A 21,346-nucleotide genomic window follows, 5' to 3' on the forward strand; every position below is an offset into this window, starting at 1 on the left:
TAAATAGCAAATACGGCTGCATGCCTGTTCTGGTATTTCTCTGGACATCTGTTTGATTTCACTGGAAACCTTCAGTGTCCTAAGATTCCAGATCAGGAGCTTAATGTAACAACAACAAAAATATTATTATTATTATTTTAAAATGATCTAGGATAGCTCTGAGCTATCCCAGTCAGATATATAAATATAAATAAGCATAATATAGAAAAACATCCCCCCCCTATCCACATACAAAAATGAAATCGTTATTGCTAGCAGCAAGTAGAGTATGAAATATTGGATAGCTAAAACTATGCGTGTCTCACTTTCACCAAATGGATCTGGTTTCCTAGCATTTCTAAGAAAAGCTTCTGGTATAATTTGTACATCGAGAGGCTGTGGAGGAACTTGACCACCTTCCGGAGGCCTTGGATCGTCGTCTTGGGGAAATGGTATGTTTTCAAATGCTTCAGCCCATACGTCAAGCCCTTGATGGTGTCTTGGTCTCTATTTTTTACTCTCCACAAGCTGAGAAGCTTGAGAATCTGCTCGGAAGATTTGCACAGCCTCAGAATACGGTCGACTTCTTCCTTCCCTACTTTCTTCCCTGGCAAATTTTCCATGAGGATGCTGAGCTGCTCAAAGGTGATGTTGAGGTGGCCAATGTGTTTTGAGACACTGTTTTCGCAGTGGTCAATACCTGTGAACGACAAAATAGAGAAGCTGGTTTATTTTCGTAGACTCACAGTTGGAAGGGAGCCCAACCCTCTGCAATACAGGAATCTCAGCTAAAGCATCCATGACAGATGGCCATCCAACCTCTGCTTAAAAACCACCAAGGAAGAAGAGTTCATAAATAAATGTGAGCTTGCTCAGTGTATGCACACACCACTCTGTTTGTATAATGGTCTTACCTTGCTTAATGTTCTTGACCGCAGTGTGACCATTGTTCTGCTCCTTCCATAATTTCAGTAACTGAAAGGTCTGTTCCTGAGGACTGTGCCTTTGTTTAAGCCTTTCTGTAGTTTCTGTGTTGACCTTTATACCTGGCAGACTATCCCTTAGCATGTTCAGCCAGCTGGGCGTGAGTTTTGTTGGAACGGCAAACCTGAAGAATGCTTCCTCACATAAGGTCACATCTGAAGAAAAAGAAGAAGAAGCATATTGATCTTTCAAAGTCTGTCTGGTCTGGATCAGTCATCCAAACATTGCACCTGTGCCCTTTCGAAAAGTATAAAAAAAATCCCCAGTATTGCTCTACCAAGGCTGCAGACCTGTGCATGCTTACTTGGATGTAAGCCCTATTGAACACAAAGAGACTTGCTTCCTGAGTAAATAAGCCTGGATTCTGTGAAACTACACTTTGACCTGTGTGATTTATTCATTAAATTTATATGCTACCTTTTCCTCTAAGGACTTCAAGGTGGTGTAAATGGGTCCCACCTTCCTCATTTAATCTCCACAACAACCCTGTGAGGTAGGCTCGGGTGAGAGATGGTGACTGGCCCAAGGGCATCCAGTGAGCTTCATGGCATGGGGAGATTTGAACCCTGGTCTCTCCCTGGTCCTGGTCCGACACTCTCATTAGTCTGCATAGAATCTTGGGGGTGCACCCTCAAGCTTGTGGCTTCATTCTGTAGGAAAAGACTGCTCAAACGGCCCCAAACTATCTCTTTGTTAAGTGAATGGCTCTCATGGTCAGGTGTATCTTTGCATGACTAAAGAGTACAAGTGAATGGTTGCTATGGAAACTACCAGCTGGAGGTACTTTCCAGAGTTGGAGTCAAGCAACGCCTAGGGGCCCAAAGATTCCCTACCATAAGCTAATGAAGTGGTTTCAGAAGTGTCACTCTACGCTAGCTTCACAGCTGGTGGATTGCTGTTGTTTACCGGAAGGGATGAGCGAGGCAAAAAGAGGATTTGACGAATTCATGGAGGAGAGGGCTTTTGATGGCTACTAGGCATGAGGGCTGTGATCTGCCTCAACAGTTGGAGGTAGCCATGCTTCTGAATATCAGTTGCTGGTATTCAATATAAGTAGGGGAGTCCTCTTTTGCTCAGGCCCTGCTTGAGGGTTTCTTACAGGCATTGGGCTGGCCACTGTGGGAACAGGATGTTGGACTAGATGGGCTGTTGCCTGGATCCAGCAGGCTCTTCTTACGTTCTTATGGTGGTGGGAAGGTTGGCGCAGTGCAAACACACTGGCAGAATCAATCCAATGTTCCTGCCAGCGTGTTTGCACCATTCCAACTTCAGCTCTTCCTCATTCCCTCGGGTTAAGCAATGGTGACCCACCTGCTGGGAAGGTTGTGTAGCAGTTCTGCCCCACCCAGCAAGCTACATGGAGAACGACTTCTATTTCACATCAAGCTATTCCTTGCTTTGAAGCACAAGACTTAACTAGTAGAAATACGACAACTGGTAATCTGGCACGTACCGATTCCACACTTCTGATCTGATTTGTCACTTTTTTCTCCCTGGCAAACATTGTCACGTGTGGAGTCTCCCTTGCGCACCATTTTGAGACCCAGCGCGCTGCAGTTGGTGTGCTTTTGACAAGCTTCCTTGGATGATGTTTCATTGGAGAAATAGCCTTCTGGGCATCTCTCGCAAACCGTGTCACTTTCAGGGGTACCTTGGGACAAAACAAAGAGACAATAAAAATGCTTGGCAATCACTTTGTATACAGCACTTCAGTGACTTCTTATATATGTGGTGAAAGGCAGCATGAAAGACCGAGTGGAAAAGCAATCAGATAAGTGCCTGATTTGTGTGTTCCCAAAGATTCTCTTTCAAAGAGGGAAGCGCGTTTCCCAGGACAGCTTTGCCAATTAATGTTTTAAATCTCATCTGGTTTGTTTTTGTAAATGGCACATTCAGAAGTCTCACACGGGACAGTGCATGCCCCAAGGGACTGAGCACTTTCAAATGTAGGTGGAAGACTGCATTATTTATAGAACTGTAGAGCTGGAAGGGACCCTGAGGATCATCTAGTCTCACCCCATGCAATGCAAGAATCATAGCTAAAGAATCCTGGACAGACAGCCGTTCAACCTCTGTTTGAAAACCTCCAATGAAAGACAGTCCACCTTCCGAGGGAGTCCGTTCCACTGTCAAACAGTTCTTATTGCCAAAACTTACTTCCTAATGTTAGAAAGTTCTTCCTAATGTGATTTCTTCATGTCTAAAGCTCCCTACATATTTAAAACTAGCCCATTAGGCAGTTTTTAAATGGGGAGTGTTCAGATATGGAATCTGGACAAGCAAAAGTTTCACATGGACAGCACATGTTGTGGGCACACACCACCTTAGTTAAATGAACATGGAACTGGTCCAAAGTCAACTCTGCTCAGACAGTTGGAAAAAGTTGCTTGGCTACTAAGTTTGATTCCTATGGACCAGCCCAGCATATACCTGCCTTGAAGCACCACCACATCAACATGCGATGAGCTGCCATTTTATATTTCCCACAATGACCCAGAGCAGGGCCGGCCCAAGACATTTCGGCACCTGAGGCAAACCCCCTAAAGGGCACCCCCCTCTCCAATGAAGAATGGGCGAGTGAAGGTCTGAGTCAGGAGCAAGGGTAGGAGGTGGGCTGCCAAGGAGGAGGCAGGGTCAGGGCTGGCCCATGCATGAGGCAAGGTGAGGCGACCACCTCAGGTGGGAGGATCCACAGGGTCAGAAGATCCAGCCAGCAAGGAATGCATTGCCCTTTGCTGATGTTGCAGTGGCAGCAACAGCTACGTTGCACTCCCTGGAGTCCAGATCTTCTGCAAGATAAGGGCCCATGGGTGGTATTTTTGCCCAAGTTCTTCTCAGACCTGGAGCAGAGCTGGCATTGCCTATGGACGATGGCACAAAATCACTTTTTCTTTTCTTTTCGCAAACTTTGAAGGAATTCTTTCGCCAGAGCACTGAAACCAGTGCATTGGATAACTCAATGAAATGCCTTCTTTCCCTTAAAATCTGGCTTGTCACGCTCACGTTTGATGTGGCATGCCAGCCATGTGTTACAGTGGCTTAATAAACCCAGCCTGTGCAGGCAATCTGGATTTAACTAAAATGAGGGGTTTATCAAACACCTGATGGTCTGTGGTTCGTGGCTGCAAATTGGACAGGGCTGATTGAAGCCCCTTCTGTGCGGCTTCCCATTCATCCATAAATGGCGATAGAATTAAAGCAGGTGTTGCATTTTTCAAATCAAGCTGGCATTTTCTGCCTTTCCTATGTAAATGAAAGCTCTTGCTTGCACTTAGTTGATATAGATTTGAGCTACAGTATGAAATTAGAGTCCTGTAGGTAAATTATGCTGCTGGATACACTTAAATGAGTTTCCAAAGATTTTAAAGGTAAGGAATAGCTCGGGAATGTGACACAGTGAAGAATATGCATTGATTCTCCTCTTTGGGCCTGTCAGGATTATTGCATATGCCCTAAAAATACGATGCTAATGTTTAATAAAAATTAATTCTAAGGAATGCATATTGTAAAGCAATCAACACAGAAGTTGTTTTGTGTAGATGAAAATATTTTCAGGAACCTGGAGAGCAAGAAAGTTGGGGTTCTTTCCTTTACTAAAAGATCTACAATGATGAATTAAATGTGCAGTTAGGGAACAAATGCTGTCATGGTTATTAATATGCATAGCTTCTCACAGAAAAGCAAGAATTGTGATCCATTCATATTCAACGCAACATAAACTCTAGGAGTATGTCACCCTGATTGCCAATAAATTTCCAGCCTTCAGTTCTAGTGTTCACTTTTAAGCTTGTAAGGAGCATGGTTTGAGCTACAAATCAGTGATCCCTGTGTGAGTTACCCTCTGTTCTATATTCCCTTGTCAACTGTTACGTGCAGGAGCTAGCAGCAGGGCCTTTTCAGAATTGGCCCCACTTCTGTGGAATTTCTATGTCAGGTAGTTCACAGCATTAGTCTGAATGCAGTCAATGGGTTGCATTCAATCTTCCAGGAATGGATCCAGTGCTTGCATACTCCTTCCTTCCTATGCTCCTTCCTTCCACTCTTCAACAAAATGGCTTAACACATTAATTCCTGGTTTGATCAAACCACAGTTTGCTGTTACATCCAGACTGGCAGATTATGGTTTCAGCAAGGCCTTTGAACTAGCATTGCTTACCAGAACAAACCCGGTTTGTAAGCTTGGAATGGAGGGACTGCTTAAATAACAGCCTGAAGGTTTTTTTTTGCACAACAGCAAACAATGGATTGATCAAACCACACATGAGGGGGAGGGGAGAGCAGATGCACATGGGTCTCTTTCCCAGTCCCCAAAACGAATGAATGTATTTTGGAAAAATGCATTATGAGCTCATGTAAATATTTTCATATTTCCTGTTTGGCATGCTGAAAGCATTTAATCCAATGTCTAAAATGTAGCTGTAGTTTAAAACATAATTTATGGGGATTCTCACATCTCTGGGCATACTGGAAGCCACTTTATATGCAGCTAGCTAATATTTTTGCAGGAACAGAAATATATGAAAAATCCACACTTTGCACAAAATGAAGTAGGAGACAAGTTTTCACTCATTAGCATCACAAAATGATGAAACTACTATGTGCAGGGCCATTTTCAAGCAGATCCATAAAGTTTCTGCATATCTTTCTGTTGTTGTTTCTAGACAAGGATTCCTTTCGTCTTTATTTTCTAGATAGTGCTCTTTGGTGGCAATATTAATTTCCATCAATAAAGAACATGTGACCCCTTTTATCTGTCTCCCCCCACTCCTGCTTTTGTTGTTAAAAATCTATCGCTACGGTCTTTATCCCTTCCAGCAATGCACAATATTACCAGTTCGTCTGGCAGGAGAATTACTGCCTGTGTGCGTATATATATATATATATATATATATATATATATATATATATATATGCTTTTCTAGGAGTATCTCTTTGCGACATTGGTAATTAATTACTGCCACACATTTGCGATGACTTTTGCTATTACACTAATATTGTTATAATTACTCTCTGGGTGCTATATCAGTCCGCACTTCTGCTGTTTGTCAAGGCGCACAGAGGCTTGAAACAGCACTCTTCCCCCCATGAAAAATGTTATTAGTTATAACCCATAAATACTGCATCCCAGATAATGTCCCTGTGAATGAGGTCAATCCATCATGTTTCTCATTAGAAGGCAATTTGCTGGTGCCATTAAATTACCCATTACAGTAAGAGCAGAACATTTTTGCTACTGTGAGCAACATCACTTTTGGCAGCAGTCCAGCGAGATGTTTAGGAGGGCAACGGCTGTTTTTCACAGGCGCTGCAATAAATTTGCCACCCATCCGTTGCCTCTGGGCGTATTCGTTTTGGAAAGCTGAAAGCTATGCAAGGGTCTCTGTGTGAGAGCTACACGTGTGTGTGTGTGTGTGTGTGTGTGTGTGTGTGTGTGTTGGTTTTGTAGTACCACCCAGGCAGCAAAACCAGGATGCTTTGGGAAATTTTTTACTAGGCTGCCATGCACAGCTGTTGGGATACATTTGCCTTGCAATGCATGCAGGCAATTTCATCACAGTGAACCAGGGATGGGGGACCTGTGGCACTTCTGGTTTGCAGCTCCCATCATCCCTGACCATCAGCTGGGGCTAATGCAGAGTTCAAGTCCAACAACATCTGGAAGGCCACAGGTTCGCTATGTCTGATGTAAGCCAGTCTTGCAAAATGAATGAATGAATGAATGAATGAATAGTCCACTAAAGTTAACCAACTACCAACCCCCAACCCACCTCCTGTCATTCCAAAAAACTGTAAAGGAGTGCAAGCCAAGATGCCTTACTCTTTGTACCGTTGAGTCAGCACGACTCCATGCACCAGTGTCCTCTTAAGGGCAAGGAAGGAAGGAAGGAAGAAGATGCCGATTTGCATAGAATCGGCATAGGCTGATTCACGTGCACAGCTGCAAATTTAGAACTGGCAACTGCAATTAAAATAGCAAGGCAAGGCAACTCGGCATTAGGGTTCTTGCCGTTTGCAACAGGATTTGAACGGGACAGAGGACTCCTTTAAAGAGGAGGCTGTTCTCTGAAAAGCAAGACATACACAGCCCTCATATATGTCTACTCGACTGCTTTGATCTGGGGAACGGGCACTGTTTACAGGTGCCGCAGATTGTAAGAAACTGACCTATTCATCTTACAGGCAGCACATGAACACTGGAACTCCCTGCTTATTGACACCAGGCAGGCGCCTTTGCTGTGCTCTTTTCCGTTCCTGCTAAAGACAGTTTTGTTCAGGCAAGCCTATCCAGGCATGTGGAAAGCCTGCGTGCGTTTTAATCTGTTTTTATCTTAAGTGTTAGTTTTAATTATATGTTGAGTTTGTTAAATACTTGTTTGTAATTTGTCCTTTAATTCTTTTCTCTTCTTTGGTAAGCAGCTTATAGGTTCCATTTGCAATCAAACGGTACATGCGTCTTGTCTAATAAATAAAATCGTACAGTTGTTGCCCCAAGCTTGGACCCTTAAACTGAGCACGTTGTCTGTGAGCGAAAGTGTTAAACAGACTCTCCTCCCTTGCTTCAGCCTCTCTGTATCCTGACCCTGCTGTCTGTCTCAGACCGCATTCATCTTCCTCTCCTTCCTTGCTGGCTTGCTCCGGATCCTGACCGCCAGCCAGATTATACCACACTGACACTGAATCCAATGCACCCCAACAGGAGTTTAGCGCAGCTAAAGGTGACCCTTTGTTTGAACCTCACAACAACCCTGTAGATCAGGTTGAGAGACTGTGACTAGCCTAAGGGCACCCAGTGGGTTTCATGGCCAAGCAGGGATTTCAATCCAGCTCTCCCTGTTCCAACACAGACTCTCACTAGTTGATCCCCCCTTATATATAATGCTGGTGACCTGTGGTGTTCTGAAGGTCCTGGGGGGAGGGGGGAGCACATGCAAGAACCCACTGTTTCCCAGTATACCAAAGGGTGTGTGTGTGTAATCTTCCTGGTCTGGTTTCCTGGAGAAGTTTCTTCCTCGCCCCAGGCGAACAGGCCATCTCTGGAAAACAGACACATACCTTGCTCAGCAACGCCATATCCCGGCGGACATGCTGTGTGCTTCAAGCAGAATTCCAGTTCGAGGTGCCGTCCTTCGATGCACTCGCAAACACGGTTCTGGGTGCTGCTGCATTCGACTTTCTCGTATTGCAGCTCCTTGCACACCACGTTGCAGTACTGACACTCATCGTTGCTGTTCCATTCGTCTGCGTAGAACTGACCCGGGCAGGGGGCACACTCGGTCTTCGACGAAGCCGTGCAATGCTGCTCAACGTAGGTTCCGGGGGGACACTGGTCACACAATATCTGACGGGAGGTTGCTGGGTCATAATGGAGGTACTTTGGGGGAAGGTCCTCCTGGACAGTCCATTTCACAGATATGTCCAACAACTAGCAGAAGAGACACAACACAGTGTTTTAGGTTACATGGTTGGCAACATGCTGGTGGTATTGCTGTTGCTATTTATATTTCTCAGAGGCATTACCCTTAAAGCTGGTGCCAAACAGGTGTCAAGAGACAGGGGGACACCACTACAAAGGCCCTGCCCCCTTGTTGCCACTCTACAAACCCCTCTCGGAGAGGGAACTTGGAGAGGGTCCCATTGTTTTGAGGGCAGATTAGGGCAACTTTGAATGATGCAGTTTTATTAGTGTGTGGTTGTGTGTGCTGTCTGGAAAACAGTCAAACAGTGAAGGACGAGCAACAAGGCAGAGATTCATGAGGGACAGGAAGTGGGCATCTTAGAAATGCTCACATACAGTACAGAATCCTTCACATAACCTTCATCTTCCTTTCACAACATTAATGATTAAATAATTTTCTGCCATAGCAACTCATATAACTTACAGCACTGTTAAATGGCCTGTAGTACCCTTAACACACATCGTGATGTTGTTGCAGAGTTCTGGTTTAAAAAACTACAGTCGGACATAGTTTTCATGTCCCAGGATTGTTCCCACACACACACACACACAGAGAGAGAAAAGGATTTTGAAAGGGAAATGGCATTATATTGATTTCCTTTTCTATTGGATCTTTCACACTGATCTCCAAACTGAAGTCCAATGACATTTGAGCTCCACCCACTCATGTGAAATAAATGTGGATTTGGATGACAATTGCAAAGACAGCCAAAGCTCCTACAGGCATCTTTCCCTTCAATCACAGCCTTGTGAAAGTCAAGAAACTAGTTTTTCAGCATGTAAAAACATTATTTTATGTCTTGGCTTTGGGGTTTCACGCAGACCGCAGAAGAATGTTTGGATTTACTGAAAGAAACAAATAAAGCAGCCTCTGTTTTGCATCACAAACACATCCTGGTGTCTCCTTTGCCTTTGAAAAATGACTCAATGTCTGGATGGGATCCAAAGTCAAATCCCTAAACTGTGCTGTTCACTGATTCAGGTAGGTAGCCGTGTTGGTCTGACGCAGTCGAAATATATAAAAAAAATTTAAAAATTGTCCAGTGGCACCTTAGAGACCAACTAAGTTTGTTCTTGGTATAAGCTTTCGTGTGCAAGAAGTGTTCGTGCACATGAAAGCTTATACCAAGAACAAACTAGTTGGTCTCTAAGGTGCCACTGGACAATTTATTTTATATATATATATATATATATATATATATATATATATATATATATATATATATATGTCTTGCTATTCACTGCTCTACATAATACAAGTGCAAATGGGGCCCTGGGTTTTTGCCTTCCCCTTTCCATGCCATCATAGAAACCCGTGAGGGGACAGAATCCAATCCAAAACCAATGACCCACTGGATCCTCGCTGGAAAGTGACATTTCCCCCTTCCTGTTCTTTTCTGGGGGTTATGCCATTTCCCCCCCACCTGTTCCCTATGCAAGTCAACAGAGAGACATACTTTTCTGAGGGAGAAAATGCCGTGTACCTGAGTACCTGTTGCGGGGGAGCCAAAGACCCTTGGGGTAACATGTTTCTTGCTGGGAGACGGATACTTTCCTCACGTTTTTCTAAGTAACCATGCTCTTTTTTTTCCTCACACACCCCAATTCCTAATGTACCCACCCCAAAACAGTTCTCTTTGCAGGAGAACCACTGCAGCTGTCAATCTGAAATCTGTCAGGAGTCATCCTCTCAATCAGAAGAGATGACCAGTCTTCAGATCCCTGTGAAAGGGATGCACACACACACACACACACACACACACACACACAATTTATGTTGTTTGCTCTGCTAACAAGAATTGCTGGTATTTAGATATGACTTTAAATCCTAACATCATTCTAATAGCGAATTCAGTTTATGTAAACTACTGGAAAGTTGATTTCTGTTCTTCTTTTCATATTGAGTACACTGTTGTTGTCTTTAATGGGGCACAATCCACTGAGAAATGGGGCTTATACAGGGGAACATCCCAGTGGGCTGAGTCCCAATTTTAAGAAACAGAAAATCCCTTTGTGTTTCTATATGACTGGTAATAAAAACTCACTGAATAAGTGATCTACCAAATGCTCACATGAAGCAAAGTTGACAGATAAAAGGCAGCATTTATGTTATGTGTTGATGTTGTATTTTGTTTTCTTTTTCTTTTATTGGAAAATAATAAAATCTTATAAAAAAAAAAAAAAGGCAGCATTCACAGTTATCTGATCAGCTGTTCCTCCATGTTGCACAACTTCTAGGTAACATCAAACATCACTTGGGTTGATTGGTCACAAGGCAAACTATTCTCAGCTATGAGATCACTTTTAAAATATATTTGTAGGATTGTAATCGGTGCTAATCACACTCAGAGAAGACCCTTGACGTTGACGGACACAATTCACTTAGGTCTATTGATTTCAATGGGTTTACTCAGATTATAACCTACTTGACTACTGCCCATAGATTTTGGATTCTTAGATTTCCCAGAGTGGGGCATAAATAAATGTCTCCCTAATGTACATATGAGAGAGGGTAAAGTGGAGGAAAGGGTAAAGGAGAGTGCAAAAATAACAGACATTCCAACCCATTGATTTTGGGGCACACCTGGCGGTGTCGATGTTCAGTGCATCTCCTTATGAGTGCAGGAGCTACCCCATTCTCTTTAACGCCATAGACATCTCCACACATGCAATGGGAGCCAGTAAGAGACATTTGCCCAGTTGGGCACAGAAGACCCACAAACTGTGACCATTCACATCAGGAGAACTGGTGGCAGAGCAGAAATTGCAATCCTCCAGATATCTTTCTCCCTGCGATCATTTTATGGGGAGATTCCAGGGATTGTACCTTAAACCTTCTGCACTGTCTGCCACCAGTACCTGCTCCACATCCAGCTACCACCCTTAGACCATCAGAGCACCATGGTAGATAATCCAGTGCTCTCTGCCTAGATGAGGCAGCCCCATAAATCCATACATTTGTGCAATATATAAAATTAAACATGGTATCTGACAAACCAGTCCAGTCTCACAGATTTGCTCCTGTTCTTTCCAGCCCTCCTCTCCACAGACTGTCCGGACAATATTAAACAGATTCGTAACATCTGCAGTGGCCTAAGGCTCTCATAGGAGGGTCAGAGCTAGGAGATTTAGACGGCACCTATTTCTTGAAAATGCAGCATATTAATTCCTTCCTCCACCCCCCACCCCCCCAGAAGCCAGGAATGTCTCATCCCTTGTTAAAACTTTGCAGCCCACTACGATTTGAAATCTAGCACGCTTACTAAAAGACCTGAAGAGGAAAAGTCAGCCAGCGGAGAACAGAGAGTGATATCAACGCTCTGATCATGTCAGTTCCAAAGCAATCGTCAGTCTCTGGGCAAGGACTTACCACAAGTGTGCAGCACAGGAACTTGTTCATTGTGGTTGCTTTCAAACCCTCAGGGATCTGGGAAAGCAATCAGGCAGTTAAGGGAGCGCTCTGGTCTCGTAGCAGCTTGCAAACACTGGCCCAGCACATTAAAAGCTCGTTTATATATATATCTGCAGCCCCATGCAACAGGAAACCTTGGCTCAGCTTTGAATACTCATTCCCTCCCCACGATCAATTTCTTTTTGATTTTTTTTTTAAAAGGAACCTGTCGATGATTTCATGCAACTCCTTTCAGCTGTATTTAACCACAAGCTGGAAAAAAAAGGAGGGAGTGTCAGGATCCGGGCACAGCGATGGGTTAACTAATTACTGTCTGGCAGTCACCGCCTCTGCTGTGTTACTGCCCACCCCTTTTCTGGGCAAAGAGGGGGAGTCTAAGACAGACTCACCTCCAGGACAACAAGGGGCGAGTTATTCACAGCCTGGTCGTTCTAGAAACAAAAGTATAAAAATATCCTGCTGCAACCAGCTCATCCTTAAGGTGTCTTCCCTTTTTGGTAGTAAAGTTTTTGGAATTTTCTTTTGCTTCTGATGCCCTGAAATAGAGCTGAAATGAGCAATCCTTCTCACTTTGTGATACATGGTTTTACACTTTATCTCCTGATCCAGTTGACACTGCTATGAAGGTCCATATTTTTATTTTTATTGATTTTTATTGATGCATCCAAGACATTTTTTTCAGTTATGTTTCACCCTGCCATAAACCCTGTAGGGCAGCTCCCCTCTTAGTCCTACAGTACAGATGGGAAAAGAGGGTTAAGACAGCTGTAGCAGGTTTTCTTTGGAATTAAGTATTTTTGTTATGAATTAAGTATTTTTGTCGTGTATCTTATTTCTTTGAAATCATCAGAATAGAAATATCATTTCAAAATGATGGTGGGTAGGAACATATCAGGGAAGCTGCCTTATACCATCAGACCACTGGTCCATCTAGCTTGGTATTTCCAACTCTGAATGGCAGCAGCTAACTTAAGAGTTTCAGGGAGGGGACATCCCTGTCCTACCTGGAGATGACAGAGATTAAACTTTCCCTTTAAACCTTTAATGCTTTCAGCATATAAAGCAGATGTTCTACAACTGAGCTATGGTCTTTCCTCTGATGAAATTGTCCCCAGAGCTGATTCAGGATGAATGTCCTATTCTCATCTCCCCCTTGGCCGTGTTTCCCTCCCCACTCACAAGGCTGAGAAATTAAGCTCACAATTTCAGCTAGGGATTAATGTAAACGTTGAGATAAAGGTTGTCTACTGCATTAGATTCGTCTGTCGGTGTTTAAATTTATTCCTTCACAAAATAACGTAGACACAAACCAACTGTGGAAGATGGAAACTGTTTGAAAGTGAATTTACAGACCTCCTTCCAAACAAATGTACAGTTATCTGTCCCATGATGTGGTTTGGGGGTTAGTGGGTTTGGGGAAGGTTCAATCTGAACTGGAGAAAAGTTGGCTGAACCAGGCACGTATTGGCTAGTGCCCATGTTAATACCAACACTCCTCTACACAGCGAAGCCTCAGAGCAGTTTTGCAAGTGTTTCGAAAACGTAAGTGCATGTTTTGTTTTGGGTTTGTTTTTTGTTTTTTAAATAAGGTGGATAAGCAAATATGCACAATGAAATGTGTTACTTAATAAAGAACTTGCGGACAGCTCTCTCGATGCAGAAAGGTTGAGGGCAAAGCTTTGAGCTGACACACCTCTTCAGCATGGGAAGAAACTTGCCAATTCAACTTTCATCTTGCTACTATGACTGCAAGCATAGGTTGAAGTAAAATGAACTCACTGTGACCACAAGGCTTCGCAACAAGTCAGGCAGTGGGGGGGGGGGGAGAGGTGTTCCTCAGACTCTTTGTCACTGATTATTTATAACTCAGAAATTCTTCTCCTGCCCTCCTCCCCTCCCGCCCTGTGTTGGTTCAAATGACCATTCACAAAAGGCAGTTGATTCATATGACCACCTTTACTCCAGCCTTACTAATAAGGTGGAACAACGCATTGCTTGTGGGCCTGTGATTCTTTAAAGGGGCTGTTTTCATTTATTTATTTTTTGCAATATGCAGCTATTGAGGCTACAATTTGAAAGGGATCTCTAATATGAGGTGTGTATGTGTTTGTGCATGCATGCATGGGGGGGGGGTGCCTTCTCTACTCTCACCTCTCGCGCCATTTTCCTGCTGAATATCCTCCTCCTGCTGTTTTTACTCCCCAGCCCCATATGAGGTGTGGGGCGTGGGGGGGAATATACAGGATCCAATAGCCATTCCCCACCGGATTGGTGTGGTTGTGTGGGGCAGCTTGGAAGGATTTTCCTTGGGGAAACAACCTGAGGGGAAAGGTGACAAAACCTCTCCTTCCTGTCCTCTCCTCCCAAACTCCTTCTACGGGCTGCATTTCCAGAAAACAGCAACAAGGGACGCCTAGAAAGGATCACCAAGCTACACAGAACATGCAGTTCTGTCCTAAGACTTCAAACGTCATTGCTAGCTCACCTGACCACACATACCTAGGTTAGTCATTTGTGGCCAATGAATGAAAGGGGGGGAAACACCATAAGTAACTTTCTTCCAGTTTACAAAAGTGTCTTGTCTGGCTTCCCAGAGGCAGTTCATATTTGCCATGATCAACCGGGTGTAGAGCTATTGACAACTCTGCTTATTATTAACGTCATCACATCTAACCCGGATCTCTCTTTCCTTGGAAGATCACTAGCACTCACACTTGCTTCCGGCAGGAGCCTTGGTTTTTGGGATTCGCACCAGTTTAACGCTTTGGATTTGCTTTGACTTTCAGCTTTGATTCATTCACTTCTGTTAAAATCAAAGCAGGGCATTTTTTCACCCACTGCTCTCTGGTCCCAACGGCAAACACCTGACCACAACCACAGGTTCCGTAAACATCTTACATAAATCCCCGTATTCATAAACACCAATTCGCAAATAATGAAGCGACAGTAGTTTCCACAACATAAAGTTTTGACAGGGAAATGCTCTTCCCCCCCTCGCCTCGCCAAACTTAGCCCCCTGCATCCAAACTGACCGAAGGAGGGCAAGTCTCAGGAGGATGGGGGCAAAGAGGAGAAATATCATATCACCACATGACTATTCCAGGTGACTCAAAGGTAGGGATTTGGGGGGGGGGAGTTTGACTCAGTTCATATTTTAAAGGCGAACCTACCTAATTTGCACTCCCTGAAACACTGCGTGAACCAAAATACAGCCATCCTTTGACATCCACACTTTGAGTTTTGCAACGTTGTTCTCTGGCAAAGTAATATGTTCAGAAATGCATGTACTAGGTATTCATATAAATGCATATGCTAGTGAAAAGAGCATAAAAGTGTGTTAAAGGTAAAGGGTCCCCTGACCATTAGGTCCAGTCGTGTCCGACTCTGGGGTTGCGGCACTCATCTCGCGTTACTGGCCGAGGGAGCTGGCGTACAGCTTTCGGGTCACATGGCCAGCATGACTAAGCCGCTTCTGGTGAACCAGAGCAGCGCACGGAAATGCCGTTTACCTTCCCACCAGCGTGGTACCTATTTATCTACTTGAACTTTGACGTGCTTTCGAACTGCTAGGTTGGCAGGAGCAGGGACCGAGCAACGGGAGCTCACCCCGTTGCGGGGATTCGAACCGCCGACCTTCTGATCAGCAAGCCCTAGGCCCTGTGGTTTAATCCACAGTGCCACCTGCGTCCCCCTAAAAAAAAAACTAAAAAGTGTGTTATGTTTGTGCATATTTGTCAAAACAGCATGCAAAAATACGTATATTAGTAGAAATTTGCACTGAAATCTGAATGAGCACTTCTTCTTTTTTCAAACTAATGTGCAGATTAATTCTGCAATCCTAAGGCTGCTGCTGGTGGGAAATCCTACATGGGCAAAAAGGCTGCCAGTGGCTACTAGCCATGATGGCTATGCTCTGCCTCCATGGTCAGAGGCAATTATGCTCTGAATACTCGTTGCTGGAAGCCACAGGAGGGGAAAGGTTTCTTCTGCTTGGGTGTCTGGGCAAGTTCAGCTGCAGCTCAGCAGCTCAGAGATGAGCAGTAAAGTTGATACAATACAAACAGAGAAACCTGACGGAACTGGAGATCTGGACTTCCCACTTCCTCCCCAATTCTCCTCCCCGTCCGTCTGTTTCCCATGCAGTGTTTAACTCCCCCCCCCCAGGGGGGCTGCGCTACATGCAAAAGTCGCCGAGACCTTGGAGACAAGGGAGGAGGGGAGCTGAATACAGTAGGACTGGCAGGCTCCTGTGAATCTGTTGCAGCCTCAGCCTTCCCCTCTTCTTCAGCTGCCTCTCCTACGTCTGCAGTGCTTTCTGCCTCTTCTTCCTGTCTCTCGCTCAAGCCTGTTGTTTTTCAGCATCCAACCATTCTGCCTCCCCCCTTCATCCTCTGACTTGCCTTCCATGTCCCAACACCACTCCCCTGGATCTGAGCCTTCCTCTTCTGAGGCTCCTCCGGGGGGTTTCTCTGGAAGGAGCCCCCCCCCACTCTTCATTGTCCAGCCAGTCTCTGGCATCAGGTCCTGCTTGTTGGTTTTCCCACAGGCATCCACTTAGCCTCTGTGAGAACAGGATGCTGGACTAGACAAGTCCTTGGCATGATCCAGCAGGCTCTTCTAATGTTCTGTTTAACTGCCCATCCGCAGCCCTGCTGGGCTCTCAGCAGCAAGACATAAGTGAGGTCAGCAGAGCTCTTGCTCCTGTACTCCTCCAGGCTTTTAGGTTTTATTCCCCTTTGTTAAACAGTTTCCCTCCTACTGGGAACAATCAGAAGGAAATTCACAGGACCAGCTTCTGAGAACATACTACAAAGGCCAACTGCTGAATTGCCTGGGCTGTAAGCATTCAACAGAGCTAGCTAGGTGCACAGCTGTAGTGCCTTCTCAAAGGGGAACAGACCCAGGTTGCTGAAAAAGTTAGATTTAATTTTTTGTTTTCCTGGAAATATAAGAATGCAGAAGACGCGTTCTAGGAGTCAGCGGATGACCCCATCTTGGCATAGGGCCACCACCCAAGTCCATAGCTGTCAACTTTCCCCCTTTCTAGCGAGGAATCCTATTCGGAATAAGGGAATTTCCCTTTAAAAAAGGGAAAAGTTGACAGCTATGCCCAAGTCTTCTTTTGGACTGTGCAGACATTGTCAGCATTTTTTTTTAATTAAAGATTTTCTTGATTTACAAAAGTGTGTGCAATGTCTCTCTCTTGTATTTTTCCCATGTAACATTTTTACAAATCAGATTTGGTTGTTGAGACATTAGGGAGGGAAGGGGTAAAGGAGGTGGGGTGACAATGTTTCTATTTTACTTGATATATGTAGGGTTTGGTGTCAGCGTTGATTGTGTAGGTTCTCTGTTGTTCGCTTGTGTTTCTTTGGCGGTGAGAGAGGTCGGGATTGGCGTAGGGTGTGATTGTTCATTCATGGTTGGCTGTGGTGATCTTTGGTTTTCTGTGTGAGTGGGGCTGGTGGGTGTTTTGGATCAGGTTAGCCATATTGATTTGTATGCTGTCGGTAGATTTTTGTCATTGTTTTGTTGGGCTGTGTGTGTGATGATGGGGAACCATACCCGGGTGAAGGTGTCTTCTTCTGTTTGTCCCCGTGTCAGTTTCAGGTTACTGGTTAGTTTTTCCTAGTAGGGCTGTTTCCCATACTACTTGGTACCATTGGTCCTTGTTTACTCCTGACAGGTCTTTCCAGTGTCTGGTTATGATGTTTCTGGCTGCTGAGAGTAGATGGATTATGAGTTCTTTGTGTTGTAAGTGGGCATTATTGTCAGCTTTTGAAAGAAAAACTGTCACATTTGGCTTTGTAATGCAAGATACTAATCAGACCCGGTCACTGTCAAAAACGCAAAGGATTATGGATAACTCAGTCACTGCCAAAAGCAACTGCCTCCCTTTGGATTTTGCGTTATAGTGCCTCAGCAACCATTTTGGATGATCTAACAGGTGTTTAAGCCATAGATTGTATTTGCATTTGCCATTCTAGTTATCAGAATGGGTGGTGGGAGGCTTTTGTTATGGATTTCCTAGCAGATTTCTGTGAGCAGGCCTGTGTAGGTTATAGACATGACTGGTGGGTTTTTTAAAAAAAATAATAATCATGAAATGTATACACCACTCGATTGCAGAAAAAACATCAAAAGTGGTTTCTGAAGAAGAAGAAGAAGAAAAGATAAAACAATACCATTATGTCTACAAAACTTACCCCTGCCAAAATCCCTCGTGACTCAGAACGAATCCTTTCAGGGTATATGAATGACAGCCACCTATAGGGTTGGCATACAGTGGAACCTCGGGTTACAGACACTTCAGGTTACAGACTCTGCTAACCCAGAAATAGTACCTCAGGTTAAGAACTTTACTTCAGGATGAGAACAGAAATCGCACGCCAGCAGCATGGCAGCAGGAGGAGGCCCCATTAGCCAAAGTGGTACGTCAGGTGAAGAACAGTTTCAGGTGAAGAACAGACCTCCAGAATGAAATAAGTTCTTAACCCGAGGTACCACTGTATTTTGAAGAGCAGAAAAAGAGGATACATTTGCCAACTTCTACTTTTAACTATGGATTACTATGACTACTCTACCCATGGAAAAAAGAGGATGTGTCCTGGAAAAACCCAGGACAACCTGTTTCCTGGGAAGCCTACTCCACATTCTCTGCAAATAAAAATGCCTGTATGGAATCTTACTGCCATGTTATCTATGGAGCAGAGAAAGGAGCCTCTCTGGGTCACATGCTGAGAGACATCATCTAAAAACTACAAGCAGTTGCTTCTGCCAAAGTTTCATTAAACATGAATCAGGCATTGTTGGTTACACCCTGAAACCACCCAGTGCACAGTTTCGGGGTGTGAGGAACTTGAATTAACAATGTAGCTGGTGTGTAAGTAGTTATTGGAAGTTTGAGAAATAGGAACAGATGGTTCTCCAGCTTGGTCTAGCAAGGATCCCACACGAATGTAGGGGTGGTGCTACCTGAAAATGAAACAGTTATTAACATTCACTACCATTTACTGGAATAATACATTTTGGTCGCCTACAGACTGTCAGTATTTTACAGGAGGGATCCATATCGGAAATTTAGGTTTGCACGATAAGAGTAGATTTTGAAGCACAACAAATCCACTTTAAAAAATTAGAACTTTTTGTGCTTCAGAAAGTGATGGGGGAATGCAATGAAAAATGTGGAGCTTCAGTTACATTTGAAATTTTATGTTTTAAGTTAACTTTTTTGAATGTTTCTGTGACTGAAAAAAAAGATTTTTTTTTTAAAAAGAAAGAAATGAATGTGGGATGAATGAATGTTTAATAGGAAGACACAGATAAACACCCTGCATGCAAATCAGGATGAATTCAGTGTGAATGTTCATTGTCGTGTAACCTCCCAGCAAGCAAATCAGAGCTAATGCAGGCATAGTCTAAACTTAGTGTAAGCTTTGTGCGAGAAAATCAGGGTGAATACAGAGTGTCTGCAGGAGCTCTTCGAATGATCTACCTTTTCTCACAATGGCTAGAACTACCCTGATAACTCCAGGTGTCCTCTGAACAGCTTTGCAATTGAGGGTGCAGTTTGAAACGGACAATTGTTTAAGTAGAATACGATAGGAAAGCAGTAGCAGACCAGGGCTGCAAACAATTCCCAAGTAGCAAAGCAGGAAAGAGTAGGGGATGCAGCCACAGGTGGGGATGTGGAGGATGACAGCAGCAAATTCTCTACATTGCCCCAAAGGGACTAAATGCCTGAGTAAACAAAAACTGTATTTGCAAGGGACAAATCTACCAGGAGAAGGCATTCCATCACGTGACTCTAGGGTGGTTTACAAAAGGATACAGTGGTACCTTGGTTCTCAAACACCTTGGGACTCAAACAACTTGGAACCCAAACACAGCAAACCTGGAAGGAAGTGTTCTGGTTTGCGAACTTTTTTAGGAAGCTGAATGTGCTCTGTTTTGAGAGTTACGCTTCCGATTTGAGTGCCACACTTCCGTTTTGAGTGTTACGCTGAGGTCTTTCTGTTTTTGCTATTTATTTTGCGTTTTTGTTTTTGCGGCTTTCTTCTTTTGTTTTTTTTTTGTGACTGTGTGGAACCCAGTTCAGCTACGGATTGATTGATTCTGCGACTGCGGTACATTGTTTATTGATTTCATTTTATAGACCAGTAGTCTCGTTAGATAGCAAAATTCATGTTAAATTGCCGTTTTAGGGGATGTTTTTAAAAGTCTGGAATGGATTAATCCATTTTTCATTACTTTCTATGGGAAAGCGCGCCTCGGTTTTGGAACGCTTTGGTTTTGGAACGGACTTTCGGAGCAGATTAAGTTTGAGAACCATGGTACCACTGTACAAAGAACGCAATACAGTAGGAACGTAATGATCACAACATTGTAGATGTTTCTAACTAGCTTCTTATTTATGTAAACTCAAGCAGAAAATAAAATAAAAAAGCAGCAGAGTTACCAGGGCTGAATAGTGTACATAACAGACAGGATCAACGTAGCTGCCCTACTTTCTCTTGCTTGATCACTGGATGATGTGGAGAGGGGTCTTCGTCAACCCATTTAACTTATTTCTTCACACCTACAGGGATGGCTACTTGGGATGCACAAATGAAGGCAGAAAACAACAGAAGTATGGAAGTTACTTCTGCTATATGTTGCTCTGAAGTGTTGTCCATAGAAGACCCTCCTTATTGATTTAGAACTACCCATGTTTCCAGCAGCCTCTTCTTTTCCTCTTCTTCTTGCTCCCAGTATTTGCCTTCCCGTCTTGCCTGTTATGATCGTTAAAAAAATCTATTTTCCGTCCGGCCTGTCATTATAATAACTGAATCTATAAATGGACCTGCGCTTTAATCCTTCCTTCGTTCGCGGTGAAGGGAATCTGGAAGCTGAAAACAGTGAGTCAATGTACGGCGGCAGGTGAATATTGTATCATCGAGGCAACTAAGCCTCCCCCCCCCGGAAGGATATTTCTGGAGCTCTATCAACAAGCAGCAGCCAAACAACAGCTTTCCTTGATTCCGGCCGCATCCTTAAAAATAACTTAGGAAGCCAAGGCCAGCTCAGATTCGTGCGGGCCAACATGGTAACATAAGAACATAAGGAGAGCTCTGCCGGATCTGGCCAATGGCCCATCTAGTCCAGCATCCTGGGCCAACCAGATGCCCCTGGGAAGCCTGAAAGAAGGATCTGAAGGCATGGCATGTGGTTGGCAAGCCCATTTTCATGGGAAGAAGAAGAAGAAGAAGAAGAAGAAGAAGAAGAAGAAGAAGAAGAAGAAGGGGAGTTTGGACTTTATCACTACCCTAAGGAGTCTCAAAGAGGCTAACAATCTCCTTTCCCTTCCTCCCCCCACAACAAACACTCTGTGAAGTGAGTGAGGCTGAGAGACTTCAGAGAAGTGTGACTAGCCCAAGGTCACCCAGCAGCTGCATGTGGGGGAGCGGGGGAGCGAACCCGGTTCACCAGATTATACGTCCACCACTCTTAACCACTACACCACACTGGAAGCCCTT

At 44.1% G+C, this 21,346-nt stretch overlaps 1 protein-coding gene across 1 annotated transcript; it reads right to left on the reverse strand.

Moving 5' to 3' along the window:
* Nucleotides 1-221: 221 nt before the first annotated feature.
* On the reverse strand, nucleotides 222-12,026 carry TNFRSF11B (TNF receptor superfamily member 11b). Its single transcript, XM_033155781.1, has 5 exons — nucleotides 11,790-12,026; nucleotides 8,017-8,386; nucleotides 2,417-2,614; nucleotides 894-1,118; nucleotides 222-679 (listed from the first exon to the last, which is right to left on the reverse strand). The coding sequence occupies exons 1-5, from the start codon at nucleotides 11,817-11,819 to the stop codon at nucleotides 291-293; spliced, it is 1,212 nt and encodes a 403-aa protein (XP_033011672.1). The 5' UTR covers nucleotides 11,820-12,026; the 3' UTR covers nucleotides 222-290.
* Between the last annotated feature and the right edge of the window lie 9,320 nt (nucleotides 12,027-21,346).

This window comes from Lacerta agilis, chromosome 7 (assembly GCF_009819535.1).
Source record: "Lacerta agilis isolate rLacAgi1 chromosome 7, rLacAgi1.pri, whole genome shotgun sequence".
Lineage (NCBI taxonomy): Eukaryota > Metazoa > Chordata > Lepidosauria > Squamata > Lacertidae > Lacerta > Lacerta agilis.